At 39.7% G+C, this 25679-nt stretch overlaps 1 protein-coding gene across 3 annotated transcripts in view; it reads right to left on the bottom strand.

The window, feature by feature from the left end:
- AFF2 (ALF transcription elongation factor 2) overlaps positions 1-25679 on the bottom strand; it is a 349091-nt gene that overhangs the window by 16226 nt on the left and 307186 nt on the right. For 2 of the 3 annotated variants that reach the window (XM_074835138.1, XM_074835140.1), the window contains 8 exons: positions 24561-24685; positions 18199-18433; positions 16163-16302; positions 15542-15605; positions 11986-12122; positions 8554-8625; positions 8103-8196; positions 4761-4810 (listed from right to left, as the gene is read on the bottom strand). In XM_074835138.1, the coding sequence (XP_074691239.1) occupies positions 4761-4810; positions 8103-8196; positions 8554-8625; positions 11986-12122; positions 15542-15605; positions 16163-16302; positions 18199-18433; positions 24561-24685 (917 nt within the window). The remainder of the gene's footprint in view (positions 1-4760; positions 4811-8102; positions 8197-8553; positions 8626-11985; positions 12123-15541; positions 15606-16162; positions 16303-18198; positions 18434-24560; positions 24686-25679) is intronic. The other variant, XM_074835139.1, reaches the window with a different exon arrangement.

The raw sequence follows: 25679 nt of genomic DNA, 5'->3' as shown, positions 1-25679 counted from the left end.
CAAAGGCTTTACTAATCTCTAGGCAGACAACATCCACATCCTTTCCCTCATCCACTAAGTGGGTCACCTTGTCATAGAAGGAGATCAGGTTAGTCAAGCGGGACGCACCTTTCACAAACCCATGCTGACTGGGCCTGATCCCCTGGTTGTCCTGTACATGCCACGTGATGGCATTCAAGATGATCTGCTCCATAACCTTCCCTGGTGCTGAGGTCAGGCTGACAGGCCTGTAGTTCCCCATATCCTCCTTCCCGCCCTTCTTGTAGATGGGCATCACATTTGCTAACCTCCAGTCAACTGGGACCTCCCTGGGTAGCCAGGACTGATGATAAATGATTGAAAGTGGGTTGGTGAGCACTTCCAGCAGCTCCCTCAGTACCTCTGGGTGGATCCCACCTGGCCCTATAGACTTGTGTATGTCTCAGTGGTGTAGCAGGTCACTAACCATTTCCCCTTGGATTATGAGGACTCCATTCTGCTCCCTGTCCCTGTCTTCCAGCTCGGGGGGCTGGGTACCTGGAGAACAACTGTTCTAACTATTACAGACTGAAGCAAAGAAGGTGTTAAGTACCTCAGCCTTTTTCTGAGCCTTTGTCACTGTTTCTCCCCACATCCAGTAAAGGATGGAGATTCTCCTTAGCCCTCCTTTTGTTGCTAATGCATTTATAGAAACATTTTTTATTATCTTTTATGGCAGTAGCCATATTAAGTTCTAGTTGGGCTTTGGCCCTTCTAATTGTCTCCCTGCATAACCTCACAACATCCTTGTAGTCCTCCTGAGTTGCCTGCTCCTTCTTCCAAAAGTCATAAACTCTCCTGTTTTTCCCTGAGTTCCAGCTAAAGCTCTCTGTTCAGCCAGGCCGGTCTTCTTCCCTGTCAGCTCGTCTTTCAGCACATGGGGATGACCTGCTTCTGTGCCTTTAAGATTTCCTTCATGAAGAATGTTCATCCTTCCTGGACTGCTCTGCCCTTCAGGACTGCCTCCCAAGGGTCTCTGTCAACCAGGCTCCTAAATGCCAAAACCTGCCCTGCGGAAGTCCAAGATAGCAATTCTGCTGACCCCCCTCCTTACTTCTCCAAGAATCAAAAACTCTTATCATTACGTGATTGCTGTGCCCAAGGTGGCCTCCAGCCATCATGTCACCCACAAGTCCTTCTCTGTTCAAAAACAACAGGTCCAGGGGGCACCTTCCCTGGTTGGCTCACTCACCAGCTGTGTCTGGCAGTTCTCTTCCACACACTCCAGGACTCTCCTAGACTGTTTCCTCTGTGCTGTATTGTATTTCCAGCAGACATTTGGTAAGTTGAAGTCCCCCACAAGAACAAGGGCTAGCGATTGTGAGACTTCTCCCAGCTGCTTACAGAATATTTCATCTGCCTCTTCATCCTGGTTGGGTGGTCTATAAAGGACCCCCACCATGATATCTGCCTTGTTGGCCTTCCCCATGATTCTTATCCATAAATACTCAACCCTACCATCACCATCATTAAGCTCCAGACAACCAAAACACTCCCTAACATACAGGGCTGCCCCACCATCTCTCTTTCCTTGCCTACCCCTTCTGAAGAGTTTGTAACCATCCACAGCAGCACTCAGTCGTGTGAGTCATCCCAACCATGTTTCTGTGATGAAACTGTTTCAGTGAAGAAGATTAAGGGCTCCAAAAATCTCCTCTCTTGCCCCCATTTGGAACCACTTACCTAAACAAATGCGTTCAATTTGCTGTGGAATACATTTGAAAATACACTTGAAAAATACTCTCTGCATGAAGCAAAGACACCAGAACTCTCCGGACGGGGATGTTGCAACCCCCCTCTTGACAGGCGGCCACTGATGCCTCATACTGTGCAACAGCATCAAGCTCACTCAGACTCATTATGGGCCTGATCCAACCCCCAGGACAGAAAGGCTCCTCTTGGCTTTACAAGCCACCACCAATGGTCCTGAACATGAAGCGTGGGCACAGACCTGCTGTGCTGACACCTTGCAGGTGCTGTAGGACAGGCTGCCACCACCACACAGCCTTGGGCTGAAAGGCATTTATGGCAACAGCTTTTGCTGCAGATTTTCCAGCAGCGCCCTGTGATACGTTCTTTTTCCAGAGCTAGACACCATGTTAATTCAGCAGCTAGTAGCTTTTTACACAGCTTATGTGTTATAGTTTAAGCATATCCTACGGCACAAACATTTTATTATTAAGTCTCAAAACATCCTGGTTACTTGACACGCCACAGTGTCTTTAATGCACAGAAGAGCTGAACTATACTAGATTAGGTCTGGGAGCAGTTAAAATCATAAGTATCTGAGGAGACCAGGAGTATTTTGTTAGAGCCACTTACAACAAGCTGACGCACTTCTGCCAAATAAAGCACATTGTTCATTGGATTTACCCTGTTGTGCACAGCCATTATTACTGTGGTGAGTCTATTAAATCTCTCTATTTTGTGCTTTCTGTCGCTAGAGGTGGGAAACATTTCTGTAATGAAACTAGGGAAAATTTGTTTCATTGCCAGCCTGGAACTCAGGCCAACTTTGTAGAGGTTCACAACCCTTTCAAACAAAAGTAGCCAGAAATTCCAGTAAGCCAAGCTGAGATTTTTGATGGTTTGAGATCCCGAGCAGACTACACTTCATGGCAATGGATAAGTTTTGCTTTGTTTAAAAAGAGATTTAAGAACCCCCTGCTGCCTCCCTGTTCTGAGCCAGGCTGCTGATCTGTCTCCAGTGGTGCCATACCCTGATGGTGTTTGGTCTCTTCTCTGTGGTGTGTGACTTCTTTTTCCATCTGGTAAAATTTTCAGGGGAATAAGAGGAAACTGTAGAACGAGTAGCCCTGGGGAAGGCTGCCAGTAGCAGCACCGGGCCTGTGACAACCCTTGGGGCCACCAGGAGACACCTGAGGTATATGGCAATTCTGAGCCACTTGGAGAGCTCTTCTTCTGCGACTCCAGACAGAGGGGACAGAAGACCCTAGTGTGGACTGTGGTATTTGTGTGTTGGGTCACAGGTGTCATAATAACGCCACTGTAACAAGGCCTTGTCATATTCAGTTGTTCTTACATGTTAAGTGCTTCCTCTCAGAACAAGACAGAGATGTGCACTTTCAGAGCTTTACTTCCTTATCTCCAAAGTTAGTGGGAAGAGACCAGTCAGCTGGGTGTTATGTTAGAAGTGATGCTGACCCAGATGCTGGGTTCCTGCTGCCTACCTTGTGGCTGGACGAGAATTTTCTACTCCAGTCAAAACCCACTGATTCTAAATCCTGGGCACCTAATCAGCTCCTTTAAATAGCAAGAGAGATGTCATCACCTGCAGAGCACACACTTCATAGGGGTCTTATAGGACAGGAATAAAAGGATAACTTCCGCTCCATGAAATTTTTAGGTATAAGCCACTTCTTAAGGAATAAAAGAGGTGTAATGCTCCAGTGGTCTATTTTGGCACTAAAACTTTATGTAAACCTTACTGTATTTTTATTGCAATACAAGGTTTCACTGACATTTAAATGCCTTGAAAAATTGGCACATATTGAATAATTTAATTTAGTAGTTGCTTTTCCAATGCTAAAATATCTTTTTGGGTTTTATTTAAAGTGATTTTGTAGTTCATCACTTTAGTTTGTGTTATAATCTATACTTATGACTATATATACACATATATTCAAAATAATTGTGTGTATTTGGTGTAAGTATATACATATATATACACACCCCACATCATATTTTGAATTATCTAAGACAATATTTTCCTTAAGCAAAATGTTGGAATTTTTGGTTTTGCACTGATTCAGAACAAAGCCTGTTTGAAAACTTCGATTCTTCGTGTGCTAAACTTCAACTCCTTCTACAGGTTTATTACTTTGTTTCCTTGGAGTGTCTAATAGTAATTTCTTCTTGTGAACCACCAGAAAGAGACCATTAACAATAATAATTTTCACCTGGAATTCAGCCTACTCAAATAAAGAAGGAAAGAAAGGTAAAGTCATTTTCCTTTGTTTTACCTGTATCTGTATGCGTGGCCAGGAGAAATGAGCAGGAGAAATGTGTGTCAGGTGGCAATAGACATTGCAAGATAAAGGCAAGGTTGCAGCAGCAATGCACCTTCATTGAACACCGGATCATAATTGCATTACCTTAACTTCATATCTGAGGCGAGGGTGTTTTAACATTAGTATAAAGCCACTGATAATTGGTTGACTAAGTGCCTTCACATTTTCACCACTATTACGCCTTCAGTTTTATTAAACAGCACTTACCATATATCAATGAAATATTCATTGGTCTTTCATTACTGAACGAATCATTGAAAAATCATTGCAATGAAGGTTAACTTTACTTTGGCTTCTTGAGATGACACGGTACTTGCTAGCTAATTAACAGATATTTTTATGGCCTTCATTTGACTTGAGAAGCAAGCTGTCAAAGAATTCAGCACAGACCCACCACAGCTGATTTTAGACTTAAGGGGGCTTTGCACAAAGATGAAGGTGTGTTTCAGCTCTTCCTTCCCACCACACTGGGTGGCTCACATGGGTACCTGATTTCGCCCAGTAGGAGCCCCTCACCCCCACAAGCCCAAGGCAGCTGTAATTCTGTAGTCCAGAAGTATATTTTCTACCTGCTACATTTTTGAAACACACCTGTAGCTCCCAAACCACTGAGTCATGGCCTGTCCTTTGCCTTTAGAGGCACCAAAACATTTCTCCCCCCTCTTGGAACCACTTGTTCCCTGACAGAAGTACTCAGCAGAAAATACTCACTTTCCATTGCCGCCCCAAGGTGAGGGGGCCTGTGAAGCTTTCGAAGAGTTCTGTAAGTACAAAACCAAAACGTAAATAAAGGTGAGGCAAGTACAGGAATACTGATGACACAAGGCTCAACACTCTCTGTTTTCATTGCAAGAGCTACAGTGAATGTAGCAGAACAACTCTGCACATCAGTCCCATAATTAAACGGCTGGTGGATGATTGGTAGGTTCCAACCAGTAGCTTGAAAGTCACGGTGGTTTAATTACCACTGAAACTTATTCTACAAAGTAAGTTCTTCATAGTGCAAATAACTTCTTATCTTTAGGGGGATGTGCAATCTTTTATTAAGAAACAAAAAGAATTTGGGTTGATGCCTTAATGAAATTAATCCCTCCCAAGTTGCTAGGGAAGGTGGCTTAGGATTCAGATAATAGTAGAAATAAAACTTCTAGTAAGGATCTGATTGAATGCCCTTGTTTTTTTATGTATTTTATTTGCACAAATTGACTTTCCTTACCTGCGTACTCATACTGCCTTTCACGTCTGTGTAGCACCTTCTACAAGCCTGCACAAAAAGATCTCCAGCAACAATAAAGCCCAGATTTTTCCAGTCGTGTTCAGACTGGGTGGTATCTTACTCAGTTCCCATAAAGTGGTAGTATCAGGGCTAAAGCTATCTATGTGTGCTTTCTGAAAACAATCGCTCTGAGCTCCCTTGCAAAGAAGTCGGCACACACAGTGAAAATTCAATCAAATTTTACAAGTTCTCTGCAAAGTATTACTGTCATTATTATAAGATTCATCTGGTTACTGTAATCACTATTTTGCATGTGAGGCACAGAGATGCCCAGGGCATGGCCCAAGGTCATGCAGCTGACTCTAGAAGCAAAATCCTACCCTTGACTTCTAAACCAGAGCTAAACTTGCCAAACAGGATTGACCAAAGCAGAAAACACTGCCCAAACCATGCTACTGGCCTTGCCTGTATGTTCTCATACAGCACGCCACTGTGTTTCATTAAAGATGTGAGCAAGAAATGGAGTGTTTTGCAGTACAGAACATATGTAGTGTATATTTTTGCCACCCACTCATATGTAAGGACTTTCCCCTGGAAAGTCTTCAGGGATGAAGAAGCAGCTTTGATGTTAGTCTCTACAGTCTGGGGATTGTTGCTGAGAGTATCTGGAGACAAATACTAGATCTGTCAAGATTAAGACTAGATCTCGATTGGACGTAGTTATTTGACAATGAAAATATTTGAAATATTTTTGCCAATGACTATTGATGACATATTTTCAAAAACATAATAATCTTCCTTAAACTTTTAGGTGAAATGCATCAAAGGATGCCACTTTAGCTAATCTTAAAAAGTTTGATTTCAATTTTAAAATTTTATCATTTTAGTTATATTTTACTCCAAGTTGTCTCTAAATTGCAAAACTACTTTTATGATTAAATGGTTATTTTCTGTTTTGAAATGTCAAAAATATAAATTTGAAACTTCTAATTGGAAATTAATCAGAACCAGTTCTGTCCACAAATGGTTTCAATTTGGACAAAGTGGCATTTGTGAGGAAAAATATGAAAAACAATTCTGCCAAAAAATTCCTCTCCAGCTCTGTTGTAAACAGTGGGCTGCTTTTCACAGTTAAAATTGTGCAAAATTTTGAATAACAGCTCTGTTCAAAGAGTTAATTTATTTCAGTTGTATTACAGATTCTTGCTAGTGAACACAGAGAACATTGTGCGCAGCTCCTATTCTTTTCTTTTCTCTTCCTATGACTTTACTACAAAAAGATCCTGAACATATAATGTGTATACACTCAAACACTACTCTAGCAAATCAGTTACAGTGCCCACAGCATACACACAGTGACATTAGCTGAAATACTCAGCTTCAACTGGATGCCTAAAACCAGCATTCCTGATTTGTCTATTTTATGACATTTTAAATTTTTTTCTCTTCTTTTCATTTACATTAAAAAACATTTTCTCTGTGCGGATGCAGTAAAATGGTCTTATGCTGGGAGTAGTAATATGTTCTTCATTGTACCTATTTGCACAGCTAGAGAAAGTAAAGTGGCTTCAAGGGAAGAGAGAACCAACCCTGCCCCCCCCCTTTTTTTTAAGAAATCATTACTTTCTGCATAAAAAGTTTATCAAATGATTTGTCTAATAACTTTTTTTTTAAGAGACAATCTACATTCATCGTGGATAAAGCCTGAAGTGGATGGAATACATTTTATGAAAATGCTGAGACTGTAAATGTGTCTAGTTCAAATTTAATTTGTTGTGCAAATCCCTGACTGAAAACTCTGTGAGTACAACAGAGGCATTTCTAATGACTTCAAGAAAGCCTCAATTTAAGCAGAGTAACATTATTGAAGTTACAGATACACACACACACAGAGGACACCAGGGAAGTCAGGACTAAGTGGTGGTGGCTCACATGATAGTACTGGACTTTTACAGCAGAAGGACCATTTTATCACTGTTTACATGAAAATATTAAAACTGCAGTGTTAAAAGTTTTACTGGTTTGCAGTACTAATATGTGAAAGCCTGGAACAAATTTACGGAGGCTGAAAAAAAACGAACAAAAAAAGACCGATGGGCTGACAAACCAGTATAATTACATAATTATAGAATAATATGTAGTAATAAAGTACAAGAATTAATGTATGCTTCAAACAGCATTAACCAGTAAATATATATATATATCTCAAAACCTTGGCAGAGCTGAAGAAAGATTCAGCTTCCCTCTTAATTTAGGAACAGTGAGGACTTGTCATTCTTACAGTAGGTAAACAGCATTTGACAAGGGAAAGACAAACATCACCGAGTCATGACAATCAGCTGATCTCCACTCGATTCAAGGTAAAGGCAAACTTTCAAGATGTAGACAAGGCAATCTGAAGTTCCACAGATATAAAAGGAGAAAACCCTGAATCTGCAATAAGCTTCAGCAAATCTCACTGAATTTAAAATCTAAATTTAACTAACTAAAGCCTAAATAATTGCTTTATTACCGTTCATTATGGATCAGTTCATAACCACTTGCACAAAATCTTGAAAGAATCAGTTTCCTTTACAGAAACTTGCATAAACATTACATGGTGTTGAGAATAATGTTATTTCAGTAGAATTACTGAGTATGGTCCTTTGAATCAAGTGACTAATCCAAAAATCCCCCAAATCACTTCTGTCCCCACTCCCTGGCAGCCATCCTGCCTGCATTTCCCAGGGGAGAGGTTAAATGTGGGACTTTTAAGTCACGCAGTTATACTTGTGAGAGCTCTCAGTGCTGGTATGAATTTCATTTCATACCAATAAATTAAACAGAATAAAGATTACCTTAAAATATTCCATCAGAGATCTGGAGTACTTCATAGCATGGTCCTTCTTTAGTTTAAACATTCTCAAGTAGAGAAGTGATAAGCATCGGTAGCTGTGGTAATTAGGAAAGGATTATGTTAATTCCATTGCTTAATGAAACCTATAAACTGTAAAAAAAAAAAATGCTGACCTATATTTTGCAGTTTCTGTTCTAAGGTTAGATTTTGAAACATAAGCAAATGGAGAAAGAAAAAAAAGTGGTCAAAAGCATTAAAATCTCATCTTGATAAGAGTATAAATTAGAAGAATAAATGTTTAGTCAGCTGCTGAAGAAATCCATTAGTTATCCTTTAATAGTTTAATGGAAAACAAGAATAATGATCTTCTGTAAGCTGCTTAAGTAATTCAGTACTTTTAAAGTCCTCCTTAAGATTTTAGCTGCTTCTCTCATTGTCGCAATGGGACTTACCATAAAACTGCTAATTTCTTGTCCCCTTCCGTGGCAGAAGAGCCTGTGAAATTCTTGAGTCTCATTGCATACCTTGTCAGAAAAGCGAGAAGAAACTGAGAGTTAAGATGTTTCCAGGATTACTATTGTCACTCTGAAAAATAACAGCCACACATAGATATTCTTCTCCAACTGCAATAGTTAATGGTCACATTGTTCTGTAACAATGAGATCAATGTAGAATTCTGTTGAATGCACCACTTAAAATCTGGAGGGCTAAAGTAAATCACTAACCCATTTTCTGGGCCAACAAGGTGAACTGTTCTTGGGCATATTAATGATATTAGATCCAGCCATCTAGGCTGAGTCCTGCAAACATTTGTGATGAGTGTTAGACAAGCATAAGATCTTGGCTCTGTAGGGGCCTGAAGAAGTACTGTACTGAAGAGTAGAGTAATATATAACAAGGCTTTACTTATAATACTTTGGGCTTGAATAATACCTTCCAAGTCCTTCTCATAAGTGTTTCTTCAAAGCTTTTAATATATTTTATACAGAAAATGTTTTTAAATACAGGAAAGGTCATGTTCACAGCTTTTTAAATTCTTGGTCCATTAATTTATGACTCTTGTGTACTTGGTCTTCCCTCTCTATTTAATTGTTGCTGTCCAGCATTTGGATGATCGAAGATTGAGTATTCCTACCTCCTCTCTTTTTTTTTTTCCCTTTAACTGAACACACTCCATTCCATGCATTTAGTCTCTTGAAAATCAATTCATCGCATAAAATCATTGTTCTGAGCCCTAATGCAATTTCACAGGTACTTGTGTTAGAATAAGTAATAGGGTTCAGCGTTGCGTAAGAAAGTTTTAAGGTATCCAGGCAGTCTTGATGAGTTCTCATTTACAAGGAGGTAATGGAGTGCGGGCAGGCAGTGCTGCTCTCGCTCTGCCTTCCTCCCACCACCCCCATCATCAGCGCCTGGCTTGCAGCTGTAGCACACCACCTGATGTGCTTCCTCCACGTCCTATCTCACCTGCTCTTTGGTATTGTTGTTCCAGTCATCCTGAATGAATCTGATCAAACACCAAGATATATGTCTCTCTGGGATTTTCAGTGTTATGTTAGGGATTTTAGCATTACCATTAACTTAAGACACCTTTGACAGTCAGACCTCTCATATTCCCAGTCTCTTTGATGCTCCACTTGTTTTCACAAATAGGTGTCTATGCAGATACTCAGGGCAGAGTTAATGCAAAAGGGGAAAATGGTGCCTCTGATAAAGGGAGGAGTAAAAGTGAGAAAAATCTCCTTCTGTTTCTTATCTCAAAGTAAAAATCTATGTTAACATTAGGAGTCATGTTGAGAAAGTGTGTGTGCATGCCATGTACTTGGTTTGTACATTCAGCACCCACTGTAGCCCACAAGAATTGTGTATTTGTCCATGGAGCTTACTGAACCTGTACCAGCCTGCTGCTCACCTGGGCAATCACCTTTCCTCCATGTCTGACTACTGACAGCAATTAAATAGGCAAATCAGTCTCTTGCTGGCTGCCTACAAGAGTTGGTAAGTTAAGCTCTACCTTTGATGGTAGGTGGTGGAATTAATGTCACCTGACTTTAGCTGTTTAGAGATTGGAAATCTACTCTAACAAAGTCCTACAGATTCTTCCATAACCAAAAGCAGTTCAGGTGCTGCTTCCATGCCAAGGTCTATCTATCATGTAGCTTGGAGCAGGACTGTGCTGATACAGGAGCTGCTGGGAAGAGCAAGGCAGTGGGGCTGTCTCTGCTAAGGAGTGCCAGCTACTCTGAGGTGCAGCCGTACACTCTGCTGACTCCATCCTGCACCAGCATTGCAGGGTGGAGGGGAGCTGCAGGTATCACCCGTTTGTGAACTACCCCTAGAGCTGCCATTCTCTGAGTTAGGTGGTGCACGTGTTGTGGCTCTCAAATGAACAAAGATTTTTGGTCCATCTGCTTCTGAACAGACAGACTGCTGGACTGAGGAACAACATTTTCAACTCTGTCATGTGGTTTTCTTAAAAAATAAAAATACATGCAGGCTCCTATGAAGCAGCACTCACTTCTTCAAAGAATTTTTCTTTAAATACAATTTATCCTGCCATGCAACTATAGTTTTGTAGTTCAGGACACAAAGTACTGAACTGTCCACTGTTAGAGTGCAGGAAGAGTTTCAGCACAGCAGAGCAGTAGTAGGCAGCTCCTTTTCTTAAGTCCTCTGCTCTCGAGGGTTTAACTTGGATCCTAAGTGTTGAGTGAACATAATTTTCTTGTTGAGTAATCTCTTTAGATTTTCTTCTTCTCTTTATTAAGTGCAGAATGTAAAAACATGTTTTTAAATATTTAACAGGCATATTATTTACCTAAGAGTAAGAGCTTCTTATGATTTGATACATTTTATTATGTAAATACCTACTTGTTCAAAATGTAAAACATGCATTATTTTTGGCAGTCCCTAATAGCTAATCTGGCATGTTAAAATCCTGCACGTTAAAAGAACACCTTTGTCATATTAAACCCCAAACATTTAGGGCCTGATTTGCCTCCTTCTCTTTGTCTTGTGTAAACTGCCAGTAATTACACTGACATTAACGGTGATATTCCCAGTATACACTGGGGAAAGCAAAGGTGCATCACAGTGAAGAGGAAAAATCCTGTTGTTCTACTTACAGGTAAATTTAATCCTGCTTGATTTCACTTTGATAATTTGTGCAAGTAAAGCAAACAAGCCCTTAGTTACTCAGGAGACCATTATTTCTACAGAGCCAACACTATGAAACAGCTATAGGGAACAGTAGCAGATTTTAAAATAATAATTCAGAAATTTTATTAGTAAGTAACGGTGCTCTCATCCATATTCTAGCCTATGAGTCTACAAAACTGTATTAAAACTAATTCAGCTGGTTCACATTCATTTAACATTAAAAAATACAATTTTTTAATACAATACATGCAGAAAGCTTCCTCTCTGGCTATGATCCTATGTGCCAAGTTTCAGCTTCCTTTTTTTTTTTTAACAGCCAAGTTATAAACCTCTAAAAACAGGGTTTGTAATAGAAATCCTGATAGACTCACTTTAATGTTTTGAATTATAAAACTACACCTTTTAAAAGACAAGTGTCATTGCCAAACAGTGAAATTACTATACTTTACTTCCACCCACTACATTTCAATTTTAATTTTATGAATATTGCAAATTATAACACTCACATTATAACCTCTAAAGGGGATAATTTATAAAAGCAGTGTCCATCAATTATAAATTTTCCATGACATTAATAAAATGGCAAGAACTAATTATGATGACTTCTGAGATGAAGATGTCTTGGACAAATCATTAATACTTTGAAATGGTATTTTTTAAAACATAGCAGGTTCTAATTATGACTGAAATGAGATTATGAAAATGATCACAGAAAGGACATTAACCTGATGAGTTCCACAGTCTCTGAGTACATGGTGTATGGAGATTTAGCTTCTAATGGATCTCGCTCCATAGCGTTCCCGCACTCGATGAAGGAGAGGGCAGCATCAGCATAATTCACTGCTTTGCCGAACTTCTCCAGCTGAAATGGGAATGACATCGTCAAGAAAATCCTTCAGCTTTAATTTCTAGGTAGACAGATCATAATACAAAGCAACACTAGCATTAGGATGAAAGCAAAGTGACGCTGGTAGTTAAGAATGAATTCATACGGTAATTAAGGCAGGGTCTATGTTTTTACCAAATCTTTTCAGGTAGTATATGGCCAGATACTCCACAGAGGAAAGTCAATGTATGGCCATTGACACGCATGGATTTACACAGGCAATGAGGGACACTACGCATATTTGAACAAATCCATATTGCTCCTCGACATATGAACTAAGTTTAAATGTCACTACACAAGGGTTAAGTAACAGCTCCATGCCATTTGTCAGATGTCACATTCTGCGTTAACTGTTGACCAAAAAAAAACCTCATCACTTGTGTGATGACTGAAAGAGCAGGAAAAAAAAAAAAAAAAACAGGAGAAAATATAGCACTGCTAAATATTTTATTTTACTAGGATTTTAGCGCAAAAGGTTTTAGCCCTCATAATGGTTGTGATTAAACTGACTTAGACATACTGATTTCTTCTTTTATGTGTAATGAATATTATATATGACATTTTTATAGTAAGTATTTTATAATAGTATTTAACATTTTCAATTTTTGATAGTTGGATGTAAGAATTCTACTAACGTGGCATTTGATATAAGAGATCCAATATACTTGAAATAATTTTAAAATTTCTTTGTATATCTCTATCAAAATATTTTTGATGCATCTCCACATGTTTTCCGTTTGCAAAAGAGAAGCCTGTCCTAGCAACACATTAAGCAGAACATTCAGTACTGGTCCAAGGTAACAGTATATTTATTTGCCTTTGCAGTTACTTCTAAGCAATCCTTATATCTAGTTCCCTCCGCAAACCTTTAATTTCAAGTGCTGCTCTTCTGCATTGATTATGTACAAAGCCTTTGTATAATTGATAGGCATTACCTGAACGATCACAAAAGGGTAAATATTTCTAAATGTTTTCTCTCTATTCCAATGGTCACTTCTCAGCATATTCTTCAAATTTCTTGCTTCAAGTCTTCCAAAGACATCTTTTTGTGGTATAAAAAACGGAATCTGGCTGCAAGCAGATTTGGTACAGACATACAGTTTGAGCCAGAAATGGGATCCAGTCCTGCCCTTTGCTCCATGCTGACTCTAGTGGAGTAGGTGGAATTACTCCAGCTCATCACAGCTCAGCTGAGAACAGAACGAGGTTTCCAAGATCTCTTCCATATGGTACAGTCAGTTGCCACTGCAGCAGCCCATCCAAATTAGTTGATTCCTTACTGCCATCCCAGACAAGGATAGGTTCTCATGGGGTCGCTCCCATAGGATGCAAAATGCCCTGCCCTTCACCAGAAATCTATTTTCTATACAAGCTCAGGAACAGCACTGCCACAAATCTCATTACCATTTGCTGACACATTCTGAGGTCACGTGCATTATCTTTCTAGCCACTGCAACACATCTTTCAGTGCTGCGTGTGCTTTGTCATGTCAGCACCAAGTAACCAGAAGCAATTGTTTCCATAGGACAACGAACATTATGGGATTGCACAGCAAGAGTGTTACATGGAGATAATTTGTGTGCAGCTGTATTGGGTGGAAAAAAAAGTTGAGACCTAAATACCGGAAAGAAAAAGCAGATACTTTGTTCATGGGTATTTATGTCTGCCAACAAGTTGTGTTGTAGCGGATGGCCTCACATTCCCATAAGAGCACTCGGGGTGTCAAACTGCATGTGACAGGCAAGGCCTGCCTGCAGGCAGCAGCATGATGTGCTGTGCCTGCTCCTCTTAGTTCTGCTTGAGAAACACCCCTGATTCCGCGAGGCATAATCAAAGGTAAGAGGACGGGAGACAGGTCAACACTTTCTGAGTGAATCAGGCTGTGGAGGGAAGTGGATTGACATAGCATGTCGAGATCATCAGAAGCCTGAGCCTGTAAATATTTGCTAGCGTGGAGCAGGCATCCCTGTGCCAGAACCATGTGTATTTTCTTTAAAGGTCAATCAGCTGTGGGAGGTGTTGTCAGTTTGCTTCTGCCAGACTTTCCTGTGTGCAGATGTCAGGGCTCTGGCTGAACATGCTCTGCTGAGCTGGGCTGCAGGAATCAGTGCAGGCCACCTCCTGTAAACAGGCAGGTCGGGAGGGATGGCTGCTAACCTACTGACAGTCATGGCAGGTTGCCAAAAACCTGAACCCACCTCCCACAGAAAACACACTTGGTAACACTATGCCCCAAGTCAAAAGGGAGCCCGGAGAGCTGGAGCAGGCAGCTTGACATGTCAACTCTCCTTCAGCTCACCGACAGCAGAGGGAGAGCCATTTTTTTTTTTTTAAAAAAATGTTAGTTTTGTTTTTTAAAAACACAGTACAGGATTGTTCGGGGTTTTTTTGGGGGGCAAACGCTTATTTCCAAGCACAAAATCTCTGATGTGGAGTGACAGAATATGCATGCAAAAACCTCACAAATAATAAAGTGAGGTGAATAATCACCCAGTTCTTTTTCAGTTGTGATTTTGGGCAAAGTGAATGGCCACACTCCATTTGAGACATCTCAGTTTAAATAAATAGAGGAGTCAAGTTCCACTAAGCCTGCCTAAACGAGCTACTGCTCTGCACTCTATGTAGCGTACAGGAGAAAAGTCCCTGCCTACAAAGCAATGGCTATTAAAGGCACTTCAGTTCTAGCAACAGTTTGGATTGAACAAACTATGACAGAATATAATCTGTCAAATTAAGTAGTTTCATCAAAATCAAAACACTTTGCAAAATTAGGTCAACCTTACTGGAATTTCATCTGGGGTAAAATGAGAAAAAAAAGCTTTCCCAGCATTGAACTGCCTCATTGCAAGATTTTTTGGGAAGAAGTGTGTTGAATCTTTATTTACCAGCCTAAAAGCATGCAATAAAAATGAATGTAGTATTTAAAAATCAATTGTTGCAAATTTTAAACAGTTGGATTGGAAATATCAAACAGTTTTACCACATGATAATGGGGTGGAGGGTGATTTGCCTTTCTTAACTTTCTGTTATGGAATATTTCAACACTTTTGGTTTAGGCTCAAAGTGAATAGGAAAACAAATTTCAAATACACATCGTCTTTCATGAAATTATCTTACATCTTTCATAAACAGCATGACTACTGCTCCTCCTCGGAAGGGATATCAGCTATTGTAAGGAGCTTCTTTTTTTGGGAACGAATTGTTAAAGGCTAGGAATGGTGCTCAGGGTTTTTGACTTGTAGACAGTGTGTTTATGGAGTACAATTTGAAGCGTACTTTAGTCAACAGCAGAGTTTCTCTTGGTTTCTGAGGCTTTAGATGACATTCAGAATGTACATTTTTATAACACTGATCTCCACAGTGGAAAGAGACAAAAACCTCCTGTGACAACCTACCAATGCATCTGCTTTATGCTTTAGCTTCTTAGCCTCTTGCATGTAATAATCCGCATTATGAAGCCTAAAGAGACAAAATCAATTATTTCAAGTCTTTGTTTTCATACAGTTGGACAAACATTGTTTGAGAAAATTGCTGACTGCTTCCAAGAACAATTTTGACATATACACCCACTTATCTCTTTAAATCTTACCCTGATATTAATCTGAAGCTGCTGTATGCAAAGATATGATGGGTGACCAGAATGTAAAATAACTAGCTGTAGAAACTGGCCACCCAAAGGACCCATTAATGTGTGCTGAATAGAGGAAAAGAAAAAATATTTTAAACTAATTAAGTGTAAGAAGTTTCCATTAGAGGAGCTAAAATAAAAAAATGAAGAAGAATTAGCGTGAACCAACATTCATGATCTGAAAACATTTATCAACAGTCTTCATTAATCAGTGACAACAGTTCATTTGTAAAGATTAAAACTGTGTGTGCCTTTGTGCAGCACTATCCACACGGGTGCCCAATGTTAGCGTTATAATCAAAGATACTCTCTTTCACTGGGAGCTCTGCTTGCATGAAAATCCCAACTACCTAACGTACAGCTAGTACAGAGATCCAATAATACTTACACATCATCAAATGTTATTTTGGGTCTTCTGGGCTCAGAATTCCCATTGGAAAGTGTTGGCATTGCAGACCAGATGTCTGATTCTAGATGGCTGGTGTCAAGAAGAGTGTTGGCTGTTGGTGTGTTGTGAGATTCTTCCTCCTAGAAAAAAAGGACTGTTATTAACTCTTCATAGTTCAAACAATTCCAACAATATAAGTGCTCACACCCACCCCCCAAAAAACCCCCAAACAAACAAAAGGCTAAGGCACAAAGTAGCACTCATATATACCCAACTACATCCAGGTTACCTCACAAAACCACCCTTCCGTCCTTTATAACATAAACCTATTAGATTAATTAGGCAATATGGTTCTACCTCTGACCCCGCACCTGAACTCATTAACTTACACCCTTAGGTGAAGTCAGCCTGGATATCACAGTGTTACTGATTAGAGACACTGGTTGAAGTAAGGGTGGGGAAGTCCAATGCTGAAGGGCTGGATGTAAATGCAACTTCATTCAAGGTGTATCACACTAATGTAACCTTTCCTTTTATATTATTTTTAGCTAACTGTAAGGTGTCTGAAAAGTCTGCTTGGATTCCAGCAAGGAATGGTTTCGTCACCCTTGCTACACAGAACAGAGAGAAGAATGGAAAGCAGAAGCCAGGAGTTGTGACTTTGCATTGTTTAAAACCAGAAGCATAACAGCGATATTTAAATCAGGCAATTGCAACTTGCAAGCTAGGTCCACACCAGATAAACTAAATTACAGATGATCCAACGAACTAGGGAAAGAAATCTAACATATTTTAGAAGACAAATATTTCATGTATCAGGATAGCAGATAAACCAAGGATAAATCTGACTAGAGGTGCTGGGAGTGAGAGGAAGTGGCCCTGCTGTTTACATAGCATTGTTTATTTGCTGACATATGCAGTTCATTTTGGCATTGATTTCAGTTGAAGGCGTGTGTATTACTCTCGCAGCTTGAAGTGACACAATGATATCAGAAAGCAACAGGGATGAACGAATAAGGTGAAGTGATTTGTCACCTACGATCCAATGCAACTTATGAGTTTTACTATTACAGTGCAGGGTAACAACCTCTCACAAAGCGGCGAACTGTGAAAAATGGGGCTGTGCATGTCCTTTTCTGTGGCAGAATTTTCTTGTCTTTTAATTTTGACAGTGATACTAAGATACAGTTTGATACTAAATGATATGTTTGAAACTCCAGAGGGAGGACTGTTTTCTAAAATGGGCCAAAACCCTGAAGTTTCCCTGTTTAACCTAAAAGAGGATGACAAACTGATGTGAAATTGTACTTATTTTTGGTGAATTTGCTATGCAGCTTCTAGTTTTGGCTCCTTTTCATGTATTTTCAGTAAAAAAAGATCCAAATCTGGTGAAAAGCAAGCAAGAGAGAATTGTCTTTGTGAAAACCTTTGATGGGGAGATGGCCCTAACAGAATGATAGGTTTTTTTGGGGGGAAAAAAGCCTATTTACATGGTATCTAAAAGCTTATCTACATGATTCATGGAGATTAGGTGTAAATAAACCTTACTGCTGGAAGCCTGTCAACCTGAGAGAAGGTATTTCCATGTTGAATGTGCTATGGATAGGTAGCTTTTTGTTAGATTTCTATTGTCTGTTTAGTTTAGGCCACAATATTCAGTATAACTACAGTGCTTAATTCTGGCTGAGACTTTGGGGCAATTATTCAGGTGATGGATACCAAAATTCTTGAAGTTTTATTTTCAAAATGCTTGTGTTGTAACTACAGAGTTAAGGGTCTCCTCTGAGGTTCTGGGACCGGGTGTTTCAGGGAGCGATATACAACACCAAGTAGATGCCTAATGCTGACCTAAAAATGGAACTTGCAAGAGCTGCTTATGCCCAAAGATCCACTTCTGCAAAGATCCACTCCTCGCTGCTCTTGAGTGAGACTACATAAGCATTTAAAAATAGATACTGGAAAAAAAAAAATCAAACAGAACAAAGCTAATTTTATTTTATCTTGTTGAATTCCAGCAACTGAGGTCGGTTACTTACACAGATTCCTTTGGGGTTAGAAGAGGATTTATTTTCATTCTTTCTGTGTTTAGAAACAGAGGAGGAAGAGCTGCTGGTTTGAGAGGTGTTTGTGATGTTGGTCTCTTGGCTGAAGGAGCTGTTGTCACTGCTGTGCCGCCGGTGCACAGGCTCGTCCAAGAGCGGGGATAATGGAGGAGGGAACAGCTTCTCTTCTCTTTTCTTTGTCACCTTCTTCACTGAGCTACCGCTGCTCCTGGGACATAGATAAATATCAGCTGCACTTCAAGAACCTTGGTTAATCCTCCATAGCACAGAGCTCTAGATTTTATTTACTGAGAAGCCAGCTCTACCCTCAAATATGTCCCGCAGTCCCCATGTCCTAGGAGCTAAGTCAAAAGGAGACATGCAGTGAAAACAGAAGAGCTACCTCTGCCTTTTCAATGGCTGCAGAAACCTCCTGCTCTGGAGGACAACTTCCAGTGCATTAGTACAAATTGCACCCAATTTAAATGCTAATTTGAGTCAGTCTTCATTTGAGAGGTCATAGAGGCTCTGACTCAGCAAAGTGCTGGAAAGTTTTATGCATGGAGTTAGTTCCTTTGACATCAAGGATGACTATTTATGTGTTTAACATTAAGCATCTTTTTAAGAGGTGGATTAGGGCCCACGTAAGCAACCTTTGCAAAAAAACGTAACAGCACATGGCATGTGAACCAAAAAAAAATTTATAACAACTACAAAAATGATAACCATAACAATAACAAGATAATAATTATTTGACCTCTAGAATAAAACCAATGTTCAACACTATATTAAAATGATACATTGTAGCTGGCAAAAGCCCTTGAGCAAATATTGGTTGATGAATTGAACGTGATTCAGAAAATGAATGTGGTTTTGACATGAAAGCTCAAGTAATATGATAATCTATTGTCTGTTTTATGTACAGAAATTGTTAGCTGGTTAGGAATGGCAGCGGTGATACACAGTAAAACCAAAAAAACCTGCTAGAACTTTCTCCCCTCAAATCCATCAAAAAAGAAAAAACAAAACCCAACACCCCACTGATGGTTTAACATGTTAATCTACTCATAGATTTTTATTTTAGGCACTGTCCTAACTCAGTCAATGAAGATAACCTGAATTTTAATCTTTTGTTAGACATCTAATATTGCACTACATGATCATTTACTTTGCATGGTTATTGACTAAAATTTCAATAACAAATTAAGTCAACAAGAATTTATGTTTTGTTCCCAGTCACTTTCAGTCAGTGTCAGGAATTATAGATCTACTTTGCCTTAAAGTAACCAGGGAAAGAGGAGAAGGCAACCCATGTTTCCTTACCCCTCATTCTGGAGCTCGCTCTCATTCCAGCCTGGCCTCTTTTGCAGTTTCACCAACAGTATCAATATCTACACCTGCTTTGGTCATTCCCCTACTTAGGGCCTTTGGTGATACAAAAATATTTTAGCCTATCAACCAGACTCCCCACGTTTCAGGTTTTATAGCTCTTCTACTCAAAACTATTTTAATTCGCCTGCAGAGTTAAAAATATCTTATTTAAAACTCTCTGATATTAAAGATCTTCAGACTGAAGACATAAAATGAGCACAGAATTCATATTGCCTTACAGCAGGACTGGTATGGATGCTGTCCTGCTCAGAAAACACATGGGCCTGAAGAAGATCAAAGGAAAGCAACCAGGTTGGAAGAGACCGGTAGTTCTTCGAGGAGACTGATTTTATGCACATGTGGTCCTGCAACACATCTTCCAAGAAGTTCTCACTCAAAGCCCCATCTGTTAGATTTCTTACCCCCAAAGGGCATTTTGGAACTCAGACAAGTTACCATAGCTAAAGCACAATAATACTCTGAACTTTTTCCAGAGGAAAGTTTTCCAAAGGAGGGTAAGCACTGCCCCAAGAAAGTGTGCACGTGTTCTTAGATTGTACAGAGGCAAAGCAGACACAGTTAATAAAATACCCAGGAGCAGAACCCAAACCCTCTGCCTCCCAAACCTGTGTCCTACACAGCCAACCCTGAACATGCATATGTGGGTGGGAGCACAGAGTGAAGTGGTTCTCCATGCCCCTCTGCATGGAGGTGTGTGGAGTTCTTCTTTGTCCCTGGTACAGCTTTGCAAAGGGAAAAGCAACTGAGTCTGGCAGATCTGTCTCAAAAGTGTCTGAAGAAAAAATGAATGTGAGCCATTGGCCAAGCCCCCTTTTGGATCTGACTCTGCACCACTAGTGGGGTTCCTCAGAAGATCTGTAGCTATTTCCAGGGCTTATGCAGGACTCTGCTGTTTGCACGGTCTACCACTGCATGGGGAAATTTAAGGCACATATAAAGCAATTGAAGCAACATTCCTCAGCTGCTACATGGAGCTGGAAGGATTAAGACAGTAGTAGTACAAGAAAAAATTAAGGCAGCTGCAGGTACCATGGTTAAAACTTCACTATTTAAAACTTCATCAGTTCACTTCATCTTTGGGCTTAAATATAAGATGGGGCAAACCAAGATATAGGTGCAGCTACTCAGCTCTGGCACACAAGTCATTCTGTGGGTGGGAAGACAACCACAAAGGAAAATGCACCTGAGGATATTTTTTTTCTACATAACTCAAATTAAAAAGAAACCCACCAATATGGTTATAATTCTGTCTGGTTATTTTATTTTAATTTTTTTTTCCCTATTGCCCACTTAATCCTATGAGTTTTCGTAGGAATTAAGCTGATAATTTATTTAGCAATGTAACCTCCCTCAGATTTACGCCAAAGCATTTATGTTAACAATAACCTCCATGAAATAGGTTGTTACCAGCAGTTAACCAGATTGTCACTTTGCTTTGGGCTGTTAATGGGCTAAGAAACTGGTCTTTGATTGCAGCAATCGCTAATTTTGAATGAATTTATTACAATAATTACCGAGACTCAATGGTTTAATTTGCTGTCATGATTGTTAGTTAAACTATATTTAAAATCTAGGAAGAAACACAATAAAAGCACAAGGAAAAAATACAAGCAGAACTGATGGTCTTGTGGCTGCGGGGTTTAATCTTCGTGTCTGAAAAGGCCAATTATCAAGGAATGAGAAGGCTCCCCATCTGCTTTTTTTTTTCCAGCCTGGTTTCTTTTAGGGCAGAAAGCAAGCAAGCTGGCAACAAGAGGTCAGTGTGTGAAGGAGAGAATTTCCATCTACTCTCACATTTCAAGCTGTCTTTCTTTGCCCTTTCTTTATCCACTCCTTGTGGTATGCTGTGGTATCTCTGGCCTATTAGTGAGACAAAGCCGTTGTCTATACCAATCACTTGGCTTTCCTTTGCCTCTACTCTCCCTGCCCACAATGAAATGCTTCACATTGACGGTGTATCTGATTTTCTGCAGGGGGTTAGCAGGGAAAGGTCACTCCTGCATTAGCTTGGACCATATGGCAGCAACTGAATGAAGCTGAAGTCATTGTCATAGATGTAGAAGGCTGCCTCAGCCGTGAACGAACCCCAATGAACGCTGTTGTGACTACCCAAGGGAGCGGCTAATATATGTTTCCAAGTACAGGTGCATCCTTAACTAAAGGTCAAACAAAAGGGAAGAGGAAATCTTGAAAAACAGGCTGAAATGCTTGCCTCAGACAATCTTCTAGCGTGCCTGTTAGATGGCAGGCATGTTTCACTGGTATGAGTCTAGTTTCAAATTCAGACTCACCGTTTGCATCAGCAAATAACTCTCTGTGTTGTTACAAACTGCCAAATGTTGGCGAATAGAGCTTTGTCTGGACTGGGTCTACCAACCAGGTATTCAGACATAAATGGTATTCAGCAGCACATACAATTAATGCTTAAATTAAAATTGCTCTGGCAAGCAAGTAAATACATAAATAATCCTCTGCTGCAGAGTGGGCAGCTGATCTGACAAAAATCCAGCCTCACAGCAGTGTTTCAAGGTATTACTCTGAATTACTTGGACAAAACAGAGTATTATCTATTCCTTCAGTTGCTATGAAATACCAGAAATAAGGAAAATACAGTGGCAATAGTTTGAATAATTACATTTTTAAGTGTCACATCAGATTAGGAAAAGACATCATCCCCAGAGCATGTGAGGGAAGGAGCAAACAGAGAGATAACTAGTTGTTTATGTAATGACTACATAACACAAACTGTCTCTTTGGTTGTGCAAATGGCTTTTAAGTTCACAACTGAACATTTGAAATTTCTACACTCAGATTATACCTGTAGTCACAGAAACTTGTGGAAATCGGGCATATAACTGTCCATATTGGACATGTAACCCTTTAAAAAACAATTATGCATCTTTGCTTGCTTTATTGAGCTCATATATTTAGGGAAAGATTATGAGACAAATGTATTCAAATGCCTAAACCATAGATAGGCAGTGAGAGCTGCAAAAGCACAGGTGTGGCCTATCTGTCACTGATTCCTCCAGACTCCTGAATGCCTCCAAATTTTGGCCCAGAGATCATGATCTTCTTGTCAAAATGCTCTTGCATTTATAAAAAAGCTCAGTGAAAGTCTCCGAAGTCTGCCTTGGGGAACCTGGCTTGTTGGTACAGGGATCAAGTTCTAACAGGAGAGCTAAGGTTTCTCACGAATCAAAACATCCACCACGGGATGTAACACCTTCTTAATGGATGAACATCATCATCACACCTGTAGCTGAATCACCCTCATTTCTCAAAGTCCTTACACAGAGACTTAGGAGTTCTGACAGAAAACATAGAACCTTTGGGAGTAAAGGAGCAAATGGCAAAGCCTGTCTTTCAACCTTTTACCACTGAAGTGTTATTTTACCCCATGCCCTTGAACAGTGTACTTTCAGCTTTCCCTTTCTTCTGCCTCCCCTTAAAACTCTACTTAACCCTCCGGAGAACAGAACCACTCCTGACTGCTTAAAAACGATCCGGGGCTCTCCAGAAATTTGTCGTCACACACTTCAGCCAGATCTATATTTAGTTGCATGTCTCTGGGAGTTGAAGACCTGAATTATCAAACAACATTGCATTTGTTTCAAGCAAACTCAGAAGACACTAATAACAAATGCAGTGTGACCCAGGTCTCAATCACTGCAGTGGAAAAGAAGTCAGAAAATTTTGTTTCAAAACTTGAGGCAGACGAGAGGAAAAGCTAGCATATAGAAATAACTATTGACGGACACAATTATATTTTAACAGAGAATACTAAAGATTTGAAAGCTCCGAGGAATCAAATTAATGACCTGGAAAACAAGCTCAAATTAAGAAACATCAGGTTGAGGGTGGATCCTTAGGGCTTACTGGTGACAAGAATAGAAAGATTTTTTTAATGGATTGTGGAGGTGTTGGGGATGGATAATCCTTGATTCCCTCTGCAATATATCTCTGCTCATTGTTATTTCTAGCAATGACAATCAGGCAACACCCATCATGATGTCTATCAAATGTGTAACATGTTACAGATCACATTGTAACTTTCAACTCATCTGCCTTTTCCAGATTCCAACTGATTTTCTCAGTGGTAGAATGAGGGGTTAGTTGAAGGACTGAGGTTACTCTGTAATTACACCAGTATAAATAAAATGATGCTCAACCTTCTTTATGGATTTTAAAATTTGTGTGCTATTTCATAAATGATTTTTGAATCTAAATTTATCTAAATTTAAATACTACTACAATCAAATTGTTTTCAGAAGCACATTGCGGGTTTGAGTCTTTGCTTGTCCTAGTGCAAAGCAGAAAGAAGTGCCTCATCTCAAAATTGTAAAAGCACAAAATTGATGACAGAAGGGAATTGGACTCTTTGGTTATTTATAGAATGTTAATCTTGTGATTATACTAATCAGAATCATTATTTACGTGGCGCCTGTTTGCTCAAGTATTATAGCCATCTCTCAAAGACACTCTGAAAGGCATAAACTATTTGATTATATGTCTGCTGAAATACAAAGCACGTATGTCTGAAACATTTAGGATGGTCACCGTGGTATTGCTGTATACACAAAGAATAAGAGATGTTGAAGTGAAGTCACTATTTTGTTCAATAAAACTGAGAATCATCTCTTATGAAAACAATTTTAAAAAATAAATTCCAGGAAATCAAATAAAACCCACTTTTAGTAGGATTCTCTGGCCACAAAGGTTAAGGATGATGGGGCAAGAAAGAACATTGAAAGGATGCAGTATGGGGGTAGAAGAGTACACCAGGATTGTGGTGGCACTCAGAATTCCTGTAGTCCATCAGAAGGATGAAGGAATCTCATCCAAATCCATGTGGATCCTCCTCCTGATGGATGGGAATAGCAGTGCCAGGTCACTTATGCTTATGGGCCGTAAAGCCCATCTGGTTCTACAGCAAAGACACTATGTGAAAAAAAAGAACTTACTCTTTAGTGCTGGTTAATCTGTGATTTGGTATCGGAGAGATACAAGGTGGGAGCAGGCATGAAGCTGAAGGGTCCTCCAGGCGCTGCTTCTTGCTTTCAGCAAAGGTATCCAGGCTTTCCGTCTGCTTTAACAAAAAAGGTACAGCTTGAAAGATCCAGCATCTATGCACAATTTCACTTGCCATTAAGAGCTCAGAAATCTCGGTGTATTTCTTTTACAGTAGCAGCAGTTAAAGTACTGGTCTAAGAGAAGTGAAAGTCACCTGAAATCAGGGCTAAACGTGCTCCAGACACATGACATGAAGTTATATAACAAGTGACATAGCCAGATAATTAGGAAGCAAAATGTCTCATGTGCTATGGTTATCTTCTATAGTGCACTGGAATTTAATTAATAATTCAGATGGAATGACTTGATAGAACCAAATTTTACTCAAGTAAATAGCTTTTACTCATTGACATAATGGAAGGTGATGGGAAAACTTCCCTGAGTAAGTATCCCTCACAGGACTAGAAGACTACAGGACTGAGCGGGGTAGTCATTAACAGCAATAGCTGGTTTAAAATTTGCTTTGAAAGATTCCCTGATGCATGACTTTTGTGCCTGAGTTAGGATGATACAAGCAAAGCTGATTACTGCTCTGTCACTGGAACCTTCAAGCCCACTAGTAGATGGCTAAAATAAATCTTTTAATAGCAGGATTTAGAAACACAAATCAGGCTCTCCCTACCCTGTTTTAACTGTTGATATACCCTCAAGTCATCCTAATTGTTTTTTTCCCCCTTGGGTAGCAGTGAACAATTATACAGCAAGTGAACAGGCTGTTTCAGAGTGTAGCTTATGTCTGTACAATCCAAGAGCAAGATTTGTTACTTTCTGATTCAAAGTCCCAGCTAATGAAATTATGAGGTTCCAACTTTCATAAACCTCCCCCCCACCTTTTTTTTTTTTTTTTCCTGGGAGCCCTCAGTTTAGTTGCCAATACTATACTCGTGTTTTAGCCAAGATTCCTTCTCCATCATATTGACACTCCACTAAGTTACCTAGCAAGAAGGTTTTTTGTATAATTAATATACACCTTGGTGTACTTATACATACACATAAACACGGACATTTAT

The sequence above is a fragment of the Strix aluco genome, chromosome 10 (genome assembly GCF_031877795.1).
Source record: "Strix aluco isolate bStrAlu1 chromosome 10, bStrAlu1.hap1, whole genome shotgun sequence".
Lineage (NCBI taxonomy): Eukaryota > Metazoa > Chordata > Aves > Strigiformes > Strigidae > Strix > Strix aluco.
The sequence above is the reverse complement of the archived record's forward strand: the minus strand, read 5'-3'. Positions and strand labels throughout refer to the sequence as shown.